General features: G+C 37.2%; 1 protein-coding gene across 2 annotated transcripts in view; it reads right to left on the bottom strand.

Annotated features, from left to right (window-relative positions):
* Positions 1-17,074, bottom strand: part of TAF4B (TATA-box binding protein associated factor 4b) — a 129,119-nt gene that overhangs the window by 95,447 nt on the left and 16,598 nt on the right. For both annotated transcript variants that reach the window (XM_037127847.2, XM_037127848.2), the window contains exons 2-6: positions 12,941-13,086; positions 11,745-11,852; positions 7,606-7,767; positions 7,381-7,503; positions 339-428 (exon numbers count right to left, since the gene is read on the bottom strand). In XM_037127847.2, the coding sequence (XP_036983742.2) occupies positions 339-428; positions 7,381-7,503; positions 7,606-7,767; positions 11,745-11,852; positions 12,941-13,086 (629 nt within the window). The remainder of the gene's footprint in view (positions 1-338; positions 429-7,380; positions 7,504-7,605; positions 7,768-11,744; positions 11,853-12,940; positions 13,087-17,074) is intronic.

Genomic DNA, 17,074 nt, shown 5'->3' with positions numbered 1-17,074 from the left:
CCTTTTCACTAAACTTGATATTATGTGAGAAAATATGAGTCATTAGAACAAAGCAGAAGGTCCTTTTTTTTAATGTCAAGAATTTTGCATATACAAGCATTAAAAAACACAATAAAGTTATATTCATGAGTCAGAATGTACTTCTGTTTTCCCAATGTGTTCTCATCTGAAGAATATAAATTATCAGTGTGATTTACAGATTACGACAACACTGAGAGGTTTCTCCTACATTGTTAGTTATCTTCACCTTAAGCTGATGTCATATTGAAATATTCAGGTTTTAAATTATTTTAAAGTAAACACAGAATTTCTTCAACGTAATAAATACATAATTCTACCTTAAGAAAAGGAACCAAATGAGGCTGAGGTGAAGACTTGAGTTCAACATAGAGTTGTCTAGTAAATTCTTCTGCTTCGATTTTTGCATCCTGAGGATGGGAAAAAGAAAAACAGCATTTTTTAAGTCTACAAATATTTTAAAACAGGAGCAGTATGTAATTCATGATGATTGTAGACATAGCAAGCTCTGAACAGTCATGATGGAGGCATTTTTCCATGTCATTTGTGAAATGAATAATCATAAACAATAGTGATATTTGTTCATACAGGGATGATCCCAGAAAGGAAAAGACGAGTGGCACTGGTAGCCTGAATAAAGCTATTGCATCACAGTCTGTTAGGAACAACTAAGAAGTGAAGACACAGGAGTCCTAAATTCCTTAGGGTAGAAGATAAGAAGTTTTTGGTTTGGGGACCTTGAGGTGTTTTGTTTTTTGGTGTTTTTGTTTTTGGGGTTGTTGTGGGGTTTTTTTTCAATTTTGAAACTACCTTAATCAGGATAAGATTACATGTTTAAAATGCTATTGTAAGCCCATAGTAAGAGATATATTATTGTTCCAAAGGACTTAGGAAGCCCTCCATACTGCCCTACATTCTAAGTATTTCAGGAGTCTATGAGATCTAAATTATTTTCATATTAATACTAAAAAGGCTGTTTGCCTTTTTCACAGTGCTGAGATTTGCACTGATGGTACAAAAACAACAGTAGGTAAAACTGTTGGCAAGAAACACAATGGTAACAAATTTAAAAAGGTGTTGTCATGATCTACATCACTAGGCATTAGTGGTAAAAAATAAAAAACAGAGCCAGTTTCATTTTAAAATGTGCTCGGTGAGGCAGTAAAAATTAATTTTAATAAAAACCCTTCAGTAAACATCTTTTTAAAATTATGTATAAGAAGCTGGGAACCACACACAGAACATTTCTGCTGCAGACCAAATTAAGATGCTCACAGAAAAAGCACTTTCTGATTTGCTTACTGAACTAGTTGATTTACTGGAAAGAATGTCAAACCACAACCGGTTATTCAGAAGACTCAGGCGTTTGATTGACAGGCATTTTCTCAAAAACAAACCAACCAACCAACCAAGCCTGTCACTGTAAGGAAATAAACTGATAGCATTTGTTGTTAATGCAAATTTAGAGCTCTTAAGATAAAATGAGAATTTTGAATGGTTTCTATACTTTTTGGTTAAGATCCAATATGGTAGAATTTTGGACAATCTGTAGCCATGATCCTGAGTTTGACAGCTTCCTAGTACTTAAAGAATTTCCCTATAAGATTTTTGGTCAGATTACAAGTATCATTTTGGTGTAACTCAAATAACAAACCCATCAACATTTGGAAGATCTGCACAACTTTGTGAATCAACATTTTCCAGAAAGCCAAAATGCATCGTTATAATATCTATTAAGTCAGATATCAAAGGAATTTGCAAAAACATAAAGGAATGCCACTCATTTCGCTCAAATTTTTGGTTTTGGAAACTACAGTTTTCATTTCATATGTTATGCATATTAATATGTGATGGGTTTGTTGTTATTTTTAAATAAATTAGTAAATTATTATTTTTTAACTTCTGTTTTAATCCCAACCCCAAAACAACAAAATGAATTTTGGAGTACTCAATTTTTAAGAATATAAAGGTATTCTAATGCCAAAATGTTTGAGAATTGCTATTTGTTATTCTAGACTAAATAGACCTTAAGCTAGAAAGGATATGTTATTAATTTCTAACTGCCCCTGGCTGTCCACAAAATACACAGACATTCTTTGTACTTAGAAATTTTTAATGTTTTCTTGAATACATGTTCCTTTCTATCATGCCTCCCAATTTATAGAGTATTCCATCTCAGAGAAACAAGCCACCAGATCCCCTTTTAAAACTAGCATACTTTGAAAATGGAAGGCCAAAAGCTCAATGTCTACTTTAAAAAGACCCTCAAAAGTTAAAAACTTGCTCATATTGAAACAAGGGAGGTTGATGGCTGGGAGTGGGGGAACCCTGATCCCATGTGATAGGCTGTATTCCACAGAGTGGGGGAAGAATCCCTGAGAAGATGAGAGAGCTTGCCTTCGCTGGAGAAGGGGGAAGGGTCAACAGGAAACCACAAGGCAGCAGCTACTGAAGCCACAGCTGGGGTATGCCATATGCCCAGGTGAGGCTAAACAAACTGTATATGACACCTCACCCAGGAAAGAGACACTGTGCCCCTGTGGGCAGCTAGAAAACCATCCTACCCACTTTTAGATTATGGTGGCCAGAGACCCTACGCAAGCTGGCATGCATGGTGTAGATTAGTCTGAATTGGCTAACAAGTTGGACACTTCCAAAGGACATGGGATTTAAGGGTGAAATTTTAAAAACAAACTCAGGGTGTGCAGAAACTCAGCCCTTTTTAACGCTCCCCTCACCCCATCTGGTCAGGAAGAACTGGGCATTCACAGGACCCAGTGGACACTACACCTCACTCCGAGCTCTTGCCTTGCCCTGCTCCCTGCACAGTCAAGAGCAGGCTCCTGTGGATGTACACCCCACCAGCAGTGGGCCCACGGGATGCTGTGGCCCTGCACTGCTCTCATTCACTCACTTTTGAAGGCACCGCACAGATGCAAAGGCCAGCAAAGCTTGCCATCACCGAGGGTGCGAGCAACTTTGGAAGTCAGGGCTCCAAGGATGGAGCCCTTAGCACTACCAGCTGCAGTGATCTGCCAGTGCACCCCAGCCCTGGGAGAAGGAAGGAGCTGTGGCGAGGCAATGGAGATGCTGGCTTCACAAGTACACACTCCAGAGAGAGACAGCCAGAAGCTGGAGAGATGGGGATCTGTCTGCATAGCAGCCTTAGATTCCAAAAGGACAGATAAGAATAGAAGGTGGGGGGGTTTGGGGACTGCTGTCTCTGCATATGGATCTGGATTTCAGTCTTTTGAAGAACAGGAGGATTTCTGTGTTTCACAGAAGAGAATGACTTAGAGCAGAGGAGCCGCCTCTGCCATGCCTTACCAATATTGTGTTAAGCATGTATACACAGCAGCAGGCAGTCCAATCCCACTTTGCCAGGCAACAATATCACTTATAATTTTAAATATCTAAAAGTTTTCCCAAATAGAAAACTAATCATTTCAAATATGCTATATTCCTAATAAATTATAGGTAGCATAAACTGTAATAAAGAAGGTATTTTGATATTTATAAAGTATGCTTGTTTTTCTGTACACTATCTGCAATACAGTTGACCCCACAACACAGGGTTTGGGGCTCCAACCACTGCACAGTAGAAAGTCTGAGTAGAACTTTTGACTCTACATTCAGCCCTTTGCATCCTTGGGTTGCAAGGGTTGGACCAACCAAGGACTGAAAACGGTATTTAGGAACCGCAATTGGGAGTGTGAAAATACTATTTCAATAATAGTTGGTTCAATCACCGATACAAAACCCACAGATACAAAGGGCCAACTCTATTTACTGAAAAGTATCTGCACGTAAGCAGACCTACACAGTTTCAAACTCATTTTGTTCAAGAGTCAACTGCACATCAACATGATCCTGCTGGAAAAAAAGTAACCATTTTTATATAAAAAAGAGACAAAATTATCATTATATGGTCAGATGAATCTGTATATTTTAGTAGTTCAAAAAAATCCAGGTGGTATTTGAGATCTTACGTCACCAGCGTTAAACTCTCATAAAAATTCTCTACAGGTCTAGAAATGTCTTACACCACCATTTACTTGTCAGGGTTCCAAAGAAGCCCACCCACAACAACCCTGCAAACATGGACTTGTACTGGGCCCCACCCACTTCTGGCTGTGTATAGTTGACCTTGGACGAGTTTCTTTCAAATATCTGGGCCTCTTTGCTTTAAGTAGTAAGCCACAGATTTATTTGAGCTGTTATTAGAAAATCCTCAAGATGGATAAGAGTTGGGATAACCCAGGAAAAGGAAAACATGGGTTGCTTGCTGCTTTTAATTTCAGTTTTTAATTGGATTGCCTACTGAGAGTTTGAACAAAATCTCTGTTGGGTAAATGAGAGACTGAACTCTCTCTAGCTCCAAAAGAGAAAGGACACTTGCTTTCCCAACCCCATAGCCAATGGGGTGACAATAGCTATTCAGAACCCTGAATCTGGAGTGGTGGAGGTGGGTGCCAGGAGTTGTCTGGTACGGTAGCACAACTGATCCTGGAGAAGCCTGCAAAAGCCCAAGGAGAAGTGCAGGGAGCCCTGGAACGTATTCATCCTGGGAGCAGGGCCCTTGCCTTGGAAAGCATTGAGATTCCAGCATCTCATGAGCTCTTGCTGGCCCCTGCTTGCTATTCTTAAATGATCATGAATCTTTGTGGGGTTACATGAGAAAAACTTTCCTCTAGAGTGTAAAGTGGTCCTTATAGAAAGATCTACAACATCTGGCTTGTCTGCAGGCATGCATGTAAGGACTGGTTTTCCCTATAAATTTCTTCAGGCTCTATCAATCTCAAAATTAACATGGGAAATTGTGTCTCAGACGCCGACAAGCCCCATGACAGTTGCCAGTTTCCCATTAATACTAATATGGTCAAGAGAAGGACTCTTTGATACTTCTAAATTAATCTTTTGTACACACAATTAGAAAAAGCTGGCTATATATTAGGCAGAATGAATAAAAAACATATTTAATTGGTCTCTCAGAGCTTCAAAAGAGGATTTCAATAAATAGATCAACTTATGATGTCATGTAGGTATCAATCCAACTGTTTGAAGTATTAATGGCTGTCCTTATTTTAAAAGGGAGAAGCTCATTTGGAACTTGACTTGAAAAGACTGATTTAAATTGTAAATGCCCGGAAAACAAAATCTGGACTCAATTGTTTGTCTCTGTATGTCTATATATGTATTGCAAATGTAAAATAATTTTCTACCTTCAGATGGAATTGTTAAAAGCAAGCACTTGTAAGGATTTGAGTATTCCAAAATTCTCAGAAATACAGAACTAATTTAGATGCTTTTCAAGTTCACATGAACTAACATTAATCCTTAGTAAATATTGGGTTGGCCACAAAGTCCAGTTAGTTTTTTCTAACTAAGAAAATGTCTAAAATAAGACACAACTTTCATTTTCACCAATAACTTTATTGATTTGGATATTCTGAGTATGTTGGCTATCTCCTACTATCAGCTTCTAGTGGGCAAAGGCCAGGGGTGCTGCTAAACATCTTCCAATGCAAAAGACATCCCCACAGCAAAGAATTATTTGGCCAAAATGTCAATTGTACCAAGAAACTTCACAAAACACTTTTGACATATTTGATCAGTTATAGAACCTTCTTCATATACTCCATATTTCAGTTGTTTTTACCTTTTTTGAAATAATAAAGCATAATATGCCAAAAATGTTACATATCTTCAACATTAAAATGGCTGCACAAAAATCCACCAATTTTGGAAAGTTTTTTTTAAATGCACACTTATGTGACAGCTGTCATAATACAATCAAATGAAATTAGACACCTAAGGAGCTCCTAGAGCCACTGTACAGAAAAAAGTAAGACTTTTTGGCAAACTCAGTAAAGGCTAGCTTAAGTTTGTTAGTTTAAGTAACAGATTCTGCCTGAGTTTTATATAACAAATCCATGTTAATAATTGACTTTTATGTCTATTAAAAATGTTTCTAGAGTTTATAAAATGTCTAGCTAAAGAATGGTAATTTATTACTTCCTAATTTCACTAGGAATTGATGGGGTTTTTTTAAGAGTTAAAAGTCTCAGTTTATGAAGAAATAACTTTGCAAAGTTTCAGCACACCTCAAAATATTCAAAATTGCATGAGAAGCACTATAAAATAAGTGATGAAAACTTGTATAGATAAGCAATGGCTGGACATTGAACAAATAGCCATGGCAAGCCCAAATGGCTGCTTGGTTCTTCCCTGTTCCCTGGCTACCCATTTTTTGGTTTTTGCATTCCTTCATGCCTCACAGTGCATTTTACCTATCGCTAGAGGAAGAACCTTAGGAGCTGACATTTTTGAAATGAGACATCTTACACTACTGCCAAGATCTGATAGAGAAAATGCCAAGTTGTTAACTGCTTCCTTTTGTTAAGCAGAACTTTAGGAGAAGGAGGAGTGGTGGGAGGGGCACTATAGTACTTGCACAAAAAGTTCGTAACTTTGATTAACTGCCTCCAGCCACATATCTGTTTTTAACAGGATAACAATAGGTGCTCTGGAGCAAGATAAAAATCTGAGTTAACAGACTTCCACTATACTTATGCTTAGGAGGTCACACCCTCCCTCAGAGGAGTATGTACCACACCTCCCACCAAAACAACAAACAAAACCTACAGAAAAAAATAATGGGTTGCACAGACAGAGCTGCAAAACTGTTATTCTCGGGAGCACTGGGGATCTTGCTCCTCAGCATATGCCATCAGCTTGGCTCAAATAAACTCTTATAAGACTTTTTTGAAAAATATGAAATTGTATTTGCCTGTTATATCCACAGCATATTTCTTAAGCATATAACATGCAATATTTGCTAGTTTCCACCTTCACCTGTTTTTTTTTTAACACATCTACTAAGCATTTTGCCTGGAAAAAGATAGAAGAAACCAAGGATATGTAATTTGGTAACTAAAAGACACAGCATCTTGGCACTTGCATAAACCACAAAGATTATCACATTTATTCTTCTCATCTTATAGAGAAGGAAACAGACACGAGGAAGCTAACTTACTTTCACAGGTCTCGAAGTTTGTTGTTGAACATATATAGAACTGAATTTTATTATTTAATAGCCTGGCTTTCTGGCATTTAAAATTCTAGTAACTTTTTTTTGACTAAACAATCAACCTTCTATCCAATGCCCTTTTTAGGCTAAGGGAAGCAGGACTAACAGAAAGTAATAGACTACAGCAGATTTCCTTATCTTAGATTTATAATCATTACAAAGCTTTCAAGAAGCAAAAGCAAAGTTTATCAAAAAATCCATTTAAAACAAACCCCACTTAAAAATACTTATTTCATATTTAAAACTTGTTCTATGGATTCTTACTAACTTACCAAAAGTTGTCCCACAAGCTTCTTCACATTCTGCCCCATTTCTGGGGACTGTGATCCACTACATGCTAGTTTTATTAACATTGCAAGGAAGTTCTTACATTTCTTCACATTTTCAATCATCATCTACATGTAGAAACATAAGCAAACATTCGTAAATGTCAGGCAGAAAAGAGTTCAAATAAAATGTAAAGAGCTGTATTGCGTGAGGTGAAAATGAGAACTTACCGGAGAAAGATTAGTCTGAACAGCTGCTGAGCTCTCTGCTTTGAGACTAGGCTCACTTATGGGGGTGCGTGCTGCTCCCGAACTTGAAGCCTTCAGGGTAGTTAAAGTATTCAAGGGCTTTACAGGAGTAGCTGTGACAACACTGGTTGGCACGGCCACAGACTGAAATTAAAAGTCAGATATATTTAGATACATATTACTATGACATATATCAGAGTGGGTGCCTCATTTCACACTTATCAGACTACAAATGGACTCGAAATCTTTGCTTTTATCTTATGTCCTACTAGTCTAAGGCAATGTAACAGTTATACATGATCTGGACTCTAGCAGATCTGGATTTCAGTCTCATCTACCTACCTACCTCCTTTTCACTGATACCTACTAAGTGTTGACCTCAGGAGACAAGTTATTTAATACTGCTAACCTTCTGATTCCTGTTAAAAAACAAAATAAACAAAACAAAACACAGGGATAGCAATAGTATCTACTATCTTAGAGTTTGTGAAACACAGTGCCAAGCACACAGCCCTCACAAAATATTATTTATCTTTCTCCAAAAGAATGTGAAATAGTAAGCCTTTATATGAAAACATAGAATTCCTGTCCTGTAATTCTCTGCTTTTTCGTAAGTAGAAAGCAAAGAGATTTACTGGTCATCTTATATTCAGATAAGCTGCTTTTATGTACATACACCACAAGAGTAAGCACTACAAATATTACAGAAGTGATATCTTATTTTCACACCGAAAAGAATTTCAGTTATTTCTTCCACCCTCCATTGAAATGAGGTATGATTATAGCACCACCTGCAGGCTAAAAAGTTTCATACAAGAAATCACAAGTCAGTAATTTAGAAAACCATATTGAGATAAAGCAACAATCTTAAAGGCAGACACTAAAGTTAGAGAATGTGAGTAAAGTTTGGGGGTACAGGGAGAATAGTATTTATAATTCACACAGAAAACTGAACATTGCACCATCATTTTAATTTCAATGTTTGTGTTCCCTAGGTATATGGTACAAAAAGTTCAGGCTGCTATCATCTTCAAGAAAATCTCCTGTGGTAAGTAGTAAAGGTAAGTAAATTTGAATGAACTACTTTATAAAAACTGGAGCATGTATTAGACAAGAATGTTTTGAAGGTAAAAATGGCAAAGAAGTTAAACACTGATAGGCATAATGATGAAATGTTAAGCAAAAAAGGGTAAAACAAAAAACTGCACTTAAATTAGTTTGATTTTATTAAGTATGACCAGATCTCAAAGTTAACAATGGAAATGACATCTCTTTCCTGTTCCTATTCTTAGTCCTGCTCTCTATGGGTAACCACTGTATATTTTCCTTTGAACCCTTTTCAAGATTTTTCTAATAATTTTTTTAGCTTTATATACAATAAGTAAATATTCCTTCTTCAGTGAGTCTATTTTATGTTCGGTCATTAACTCTTTGTGTTACTATATTTAAGAGGTATAATCTGGAACTGTAGCTGATGAGTATATTACCTTTCAATACTGGTAGAAGGGGTTCCTCCAGTGCATTCTGTCCCTCTCTCTAGCAAGCAAAATAAGGCCCAATGAAATGTGAGCACAGGAAAAGTGTTCTTTTTTTTTTTTTTTTGAGTAGAGGAAGCACGGCGTTTCTACACTCCTTGTCAATATTTTATTCTTATCAAGAAGGGACAAAATTTGTCCTTCTTGATACATTCACTTTCCATGTGAATTCTACCTCCTAAAAGGCATGGAGAGGTACACAATCCCAGTCTTTAGCTACATAACCTCACTGTCGTAATGGATGAACCACCTAAACTCAATCATAACTCTGCCTTAGGCTCTCTGTAGACCGACAGTCAATGGTACTTCCATGCTTTGCAAGACTACACTGGCACTGCTGAGGCTTACGTGAAGAACAGGAGGAAAAAAAACTGGGGCATATGTGAAATAATCTGTGAAAAATCAGTTATACATAGAGCCAGTAAAATGAGTTGTAAGCAAATTTAGCAGACTAAACTGCATTTCAAGGAAGATAATTTTCTATACCTGTCTAAAAAAGCAATCGGCTTTGGGTTTATTTATTTGTAATTAGAAATACTATTTTCTAAATGTAATCATTTACAAAATAAAACTGAAAAAAGATTTCAAACTAAATCCTGTGTTATATTTACTAGACCAGACCACTGGTCCAGTAAAGACATTTTAATAAATATCAGTACCTATGAATAAGAAAATACTTTTCAAAATTTCTTAACATACATTTGCCTTTATCACCAAATAGTTAAGTACAAAGAGTTCTATCTCCTCTCATTTCAAAGTTCTAGCTCCTTATTTCCAAGAAATGCATAAAACTGAGATGCTTTAGCCATGAAAGTGAACACAAATATTATTCATTAAGTCCGCTCTCTGACAATTTCTACTGCTTTGGCCTACCACTGAGGAGCAGCCTAGCTTAAAATATGCAACAATCTAAAGCAGAAAAAGTTACAATCTACAGGGGTATATCAATGGTAGATATATATAGATTTTAAAAATCCAAGGAAAAGAACAACTCAGATATACCATTTTAGAACAACTCTTAAGTATTAAATCTTTGAGAAATAGACCCAATAAAAAACTCATATACTCAAAGTACTATATAAGTGATAAAACCTTTCCATAAAATAATCATTCATAAATTCTTTAAACTTCCTATTTTCTGATGTCTCAACATCCCTGCAAATAGTCTCTGAGTACTCCATCAAGTTGAGTAAGTGTACCAATGTGATAAAGTTAGTTCCTACCTGTCCCCATCTGACTGTGACCTAGTGACATTCAAACACACCAATGAAATCCCCTCATGCCTTTTGCTTGTGCACTCTCTACCAGCCCTCAATAAAGGCATCTCCCCCTCACCATCTCTCAGCCTCCTACCTATTTGGTTGAGATTGCTATCTGGGTACTCCACCTTTATGGCCACCACAGGGGTCACCCTTTCACCAAGGACAAAGCAAGAGTCCCTATAAACTAGATGCCATAGCTGCCTCCTGGGCACTTCAGATTCCTTGTGTCCAGACCAGCAGGGAAGTGAGGATTCGTTATGATGGGGTAACTGACCTGACATCTGAAATAGGCCAGGTTACTATTACACAGTGGAAGCAAAGTGAAATATGTGTGGCAAATACAGATGATCCACTTAAGTGTCTCCTGGTATTTTCTTGCCCAGCTGTAATAATCAATGGACAAGAGCATCAATTGTTGCCTCAAAAGAGCATGGTGATTAGGACCTTATACCCTCAGGGATTAAAGTCTGGTCATACTACCAGTTAAGCTATCATGAGCAGCAGAGTGGTAGTTGAGAGTAAGGGGTCTCCGAAAAGAAGATGAGTATTATTAGGTAACTACTTAGTCCTACTAAATTCCTTCCGCCCTTGTTTCTTCAAGGAAGTAATCCACTGGAATCTCAGAAGAATAGGTCTTCAAAATGTATGATGAAGCAGATCCCAGTAATGAAAGGAGTAGACTGTAGTGATATGCTGCCACACAGAGAGGTCTGTGTTGTTCTAGCTGCTGGGAATGCTATTAGAAAGCCGATAGCTGTCAGTTCCTTCAGGTTTTAACTCAGCTGCAGAGAATTTGACCTTTCTCAAGAGCACAACTCTCCCTAGAGAGTACATCCAATGACTGATCACAAGGGGGAGCTTAAGGCCCAGCAGCCCACGTTGGCACGAATGGGCCAGCTCTCTGACAGGCCATATTTGCTCCAAAGTTCGCCATTTCACAGACGCTTTACTGGGCCTTCATCCAGTTCAAACTCTTACTTACTCTTCTTTCCCTTCCACAGGTATCATCTCCCTAATTAACATCCCATACACCAAATTCTGTTCCAGCACCTACTTCCTGACACTGTGACACATGGCTATTTGATGCATTTGCATTAATTTAATATTTTCAAGTATAACTAATATTCCAAAAATAGTAAAGTGTTTATCTTGTGTTTCCCATACCTCCCACAGTTACCAGTTTGATAAGTGTCATCACATATCACTGAATTGCTCTCTTCAGTGTCCCATAGCACCTTATACATCTGGCAGAAAGTGACTAAATAATAAAGAAAGATGAGAGAACAGCCAGTGCACACATGGCCACAAGTCTGTCACAACTTACTTGTACTAAGGAAGGCTTCGGAACAGTGGTTACCACAGTAGTTCCCATTTGCGCCAGTTGTTTAACAGGTGCCACTGCCACTTTCTTGATTAATTGTGAATTAGAATTCTGGGAGATTTGGGGGAATAATACAGTCATCAATGTTAGTAATTAAAAAATATCAGTACTAGGGCAAATATTAAAACACTTTACCATTGCAAATACTTTGTTATAACTGGCTTAATAACCTTCTAAATTCTATGCACGTTCTCTACTATGAACCTACCTGGTCAACTGGCCAGCTGATACTCATTTCATACACCTAAGAGGGCAACTGATTTAACAAATAAATATCACAGTATTCTAACATTAAACTCTTGAACTCTACTGTTTGGTGCATACAGAAACATGGATTCTTATTCACTATCTACTTATAAACAAAATTCTAACCTATCTTCTCAACCCAGAGCAGTTAGATAAAACAAACTAGAAAGGGGCTGACAGATACAGTAACAAGAGAAAATGTTTGGCTGAGAATCAGATTAGAAGAGAACAAAATGGGATTAGGGGGATTTTAAACTGAGGGTGATAATTAACCACAGAAAACTGTGCAACCCTTCTTTAGGATGAACCGGACTCATCAAAAATATATTGCACTATATTCAGCATTTTCTGTTAAATCAAAGAAAAATACCCATAAAAATATATAATGTGTGTGTGTGTGTATTTTAACTCTGGTACACAAGATAAGCTGCAAGTACCCAGAAAGATCTTCATGTATATAAAATAAATCATTCCTTAACAATGCCAAATTAGTAAAATATTACAGCAGAGTTCTGAATTTCTTAAAGGTAATTCCTATAAGATATGGATAAAATTGAATACTAAACTGTAGTCTTAATACTTTGCCATAAATTAAAATTGAAGCAGAATGGTTTTCTTTCCATTTAGAGATGCAAATAGCCCTGTGAACATTCCCTTGAGGACTACAAAATCTTTTAGTATGAAGACTGAATTGTTATTGTTTTAGCAATCACCAAACAAAACCAAGCATCTTGATTAAATAAACATATATTCAAAGAAGGCAGCTTAATTGCAAAAGTTGAACTAAACCACCCCCTCAATTATTTTTACTGGCAAATTACATACATGTTTATACGACGATAACAGCTGGAAAACTAAAGATGATGAAAAAAGAAACGACTAAGGTATATTACCGGCATTGCACAGATTTTGACTGTTTGAGTATTCATTGGTACAGCTGGCCTTGAAATTATGTTACTTGCGGTCTCAGGTCTCGTTACAGCTTGCTGAGGAGACACCAACATCAACTGACCACTGTTACTTTTGATCAAAACCGTTCCTATATTTAAGAAAAAAGTTTGAACTACTTAATAAGTGATGCATAATCATTATATATTTCTTCTCATATTTCTTTCAATAATGTAAATGGCCTGAATAACTGACTAGTACATACTGAATTTCATGCCTACCTATTATCATATATAATATGAAAAGATATTTCTACTCAAAGCTACTTAAAATCTTAAAAGTCTAAGCATACAGATGAGATATTCCTGGAGGAGGCAAAATACTTTTTCTTCATGACATGAAACTATTTATAAAGCTACAGTAAGTAAAATGATATGGTAAGGGTATATATAAGACTAGACAAACTGACCAATGGAATAGAACAGAGAACCACAAAATAATTCATAGAGATATGTAATATCGCATTTTCCTAAGAGGCACTGCAGATCAATGAAGACAAGAGAGACTATTCAATAAATAGGACTGGGTCAATGAGTTCTCTACATGGAAAAAACGGCAAATCACACCATACACAAAAATCATTAAAGATACAGGGTAAAAAAGTAAAACCTTTTTTTATTTTTTAAAAAACATATTTTATTAATTATGCCATTACAGTTGTTCTATTTCCCCCCTTCATTCCCCTCCACCCTGCACACCCCCTCCCCCACCATTCCCCCCTTTGGTTTATGACCACGTGTCAAGTTCTTTAAATTCTATATTTCCCCTACTATTCTTGCCCTCCCCCTGTCTATTTTCTACCTACTGTCTATGCTACTTATTCTCTGTACCTTCTCCCCCCTTCTCCTTCCCCCCACTCCCCCTGTTGCTAACCCTCCACGTGATCTTCATTTCTATGGTTCTGCTCCTGATCTAGCTGTCCTCTTAGTTTGCTTTTGTTTTAGGTGTGGTTCTTAATAACTGTGAGTTTGCTCTCCTTCCCCTGTTCATCTTTTTAATCTTCTTTTTCTTAGGTAAGTCCCTTTAACATTTCATATAATAAGGGCTTGGTAATGATGAACTCCTTGAATTTGATCTTATCTGAGAAGCATTTTATCTGCCCTTCCATTCTAAATGAAAGCTTTGCTGGATAGAGCAATCTTGGATGTAGGTCTTTGGATTTCATGACTTGGAATACTTCTTTCCAGCCCCTTCTGGCCTGTAAGGTCTCTTTTGAGAAATCAGCTGACAGTCTGATGGGAACTCCTTTGTAGGTGACTGTCCCCTTATTTCTTGCTGCTTCTAGGATTCTCTCCTTCATTTTAACCTGGGCTAGTGTAATGATGATGTGCCTTGGTGTGTTGCTTCTTGGGTCCAACTTCTTTGGGACTCTCTGAGCTTCCTGGATTTCCTGGAAGTCTATTGCCTTTGCCAGATTGGGGAAGTTCTGCTTTATTATTTGTTCAAATAAGTTTTCCACTTAAACGACATAGAAAATTAGCTTTCTTAACTTGGAATAAGAGTTTCTTAAATATGTAATGTTTGATAGATTTGAACATATCAAAGAACTTTTATTTAGCAAAAAACACCACCAGGTAAAAAAGATAAACCACATAATGAGAGGAAATTTTAGTTCACATATATTAAAAGGACAAATACTCAAAATGCAAATAGGAATACAGATACCAATGACAAGGAAAAGTAAATTAAGACTACAGTGAGTTATTACTTTATACTACCAGACAGGCATAAATTAAATAGTCCTAATGACAATATTGAGTGTTACAGAGATGTGTAGCAACAGAACTCTATTTTGTTGGTGGCGGTATAATCTGGTACAACTTCTTTGTTCAATTTTATATGATTGTGCCATACTAACTTCCATGTTCATAACCTTAAACCCGGTAGTTCTAAATCTAAAAAAATTCTTATCCTTCTTAGTAGAAGACACAATCAATAATATTCATATTCTAGAATGGCAGCAGGAAGAGGTCAATAAACCCATTCCCCAGCAAAACAAGTATAACTGGTAAAAACAAATTTTAAAAACAACAAATTAATGTCTTTGAAAGTTGCCCTACGGCATACAGAAAATGGCTACGTGATTATTTAAGAAAATCTACTAAAACTCAGGAAGAACAGCAAGAATCTGTGGCATCTGAACCACATCTCACTTTCCCTTTTTAGCTCAGCATGACAGGAACTCCACTCCAGGCCATATGGCCAATGCAGAACCTCTCTTGTCTCCCAGACTCCAACTCAAGAGCTATGGTACTTACCACAAGGAGCAGGCCACCAGTTTTTGTCATCTCCCCCACCCCAAGCTGCACAGGACAAATTTGTTCAAGAGGTTCCATCTTTTTTGGCCCATTCTGACTCAAATAGGGAAGACCTTTATGTCAGGTGGGGAACAGATAATACCTGGGCCCTGACTGCCCTCACCCCAGTTCTTTCATAGGGTTGAGTTATCATGCTGGAGAGGTAGGCAGACAAGACCAGAGACTATCATCCATGCCCAGGCCTCACTTCTAAAGCATGGATAGCATGTATAGAGACGCATGCCACAATCCTGGTACTTGCTCCAAATAGCTCCCTAGAGAAACTTTGTATTTCACAGTGTGGGGAAGCTGAAGACTAAGGACACTCCCAATTCTAATGGAAAAAAACGAAAAAAGTCTGGTAGCTTCATGTCAGATACAAACTAACCCATAGGCCTAGTTCCAGTTTACTAAAGAGAGCCAAAGAGACAACTAAGAAGAGCCCTCTGGGATCAGAACAAATCTCAAACAATGACCTTAAAAACTACCCTTATAAAGAAGACCAAATTTTAATTAAATCAGACTATGGAGCAAGTTAGGCCCTGGGACATTGTTGAAACAATAGAGAAATCAATGAGGAGAGGCCTACAGCTGGGCATGACACCAGCTGAGGCAAACAGCTCTCCAGAGACATCAAAGAAAAAGAGCCCTACTACAACTACTGCCATCCCAGCCAGGGTGCCTGTGCTCACGCCCAAGGCTGTGTGCCCTCTAATAAAGGAGAAACATAAAAAGCTTCCCATTGAAGAGAAAATAAGACTTCAAAATAATTCAGCCAGACATTTAAAATATAAACAAGCAACAATAATACACTCAAGGTGGTAGAGTCCAGTACTAGACTGTTATATAACATTAGTTTTGAAAAACAAATAACAAGACATACAAAGAAAAAAGTGTGAGACAAAGGGAGAAATGGGGCATTTTGACAGCAACCATCACTGAGAGGGACTAGATGTCAGATTTAACAGACTTCACAGTAACCATTATAAATATATTCAAAAGACTCACAAAAACCATGAGTGAAGCAGTAAAGGAAGATATGATGATATCAAATAAAACAATACCATTAAAGAGATAGATATAATTTAAAAACTAGTAGTTAAAAAGTATAATAACTGAAATAAAAGATTCACTAGAGGGCATAAACTTGAATGAGCAAAACAAAGATCAATGAGCTTGATCAAAGACTCAGCAATTCCACTCCCAGAAATATATCTGAATAAACTCAAAATATTAATTTGAAAGAATATATGTACTCTTATGTTCATTGCAGCATTATTTACAATAGTCAAGATTTGGAAGCTGCCCAAGTGCCCACCAGCAGATGGGTGGATAAAAAAAACTATGGTACATTTACACAATGCAGTACTACCTGGCCATTAGAAAGAAGGAAATCTTATCTTTTACAACAGCATGGCTGGAGCTGGAAAGTATTGGGCTAAGTAAAATAAACCATTCAGAGAAAAACAAGTACCACATGATTTCACTCATATATAGAATCTAATGAACAAAGTAAACTAACAAAAAAGAAAAGAAAAAAGAAATGGATTCATAGATACAAAGAACAGACTGAGAGCCCTGACTGGTGTTGCTTTCAGTTGGTTGGGCGTTGCCCTGCAAAGCAAAAGTCCGCTTGTCCAATTTCCATTCAGGGCACATGCTTGGATTGTGGGTTCAATCCCAGTTGGGGGACATACCAGAGACAACTAACTGATGATTCCCTCTCAGATCGATGTTTCTCTCCCTTCCTTCCCTTCTCCCTAAAAATAAATAAAATCTTAA

Source organism: Artibeus jamaicensis, unplaced genomic scaffold, assembly GCF_021234435.1.
Source record: "Artibeus jamaicensis isolate MK-2021 breed Jamaican fruit bat unplaced genomic scaffold, CSHL_Jam_final contig_354, whole genome shotgun sequence".
NCBI lineage: Eukaryota > Metazoa > Chordata > Mammalia > Chiroptera > Phyllostomidae > Artibeus > Artibeus jamaicensis.
Note: the sequence above shows the minus strand (reverse complement) of the source record. Positions and strands in the feature narration are given on the sequence as shown.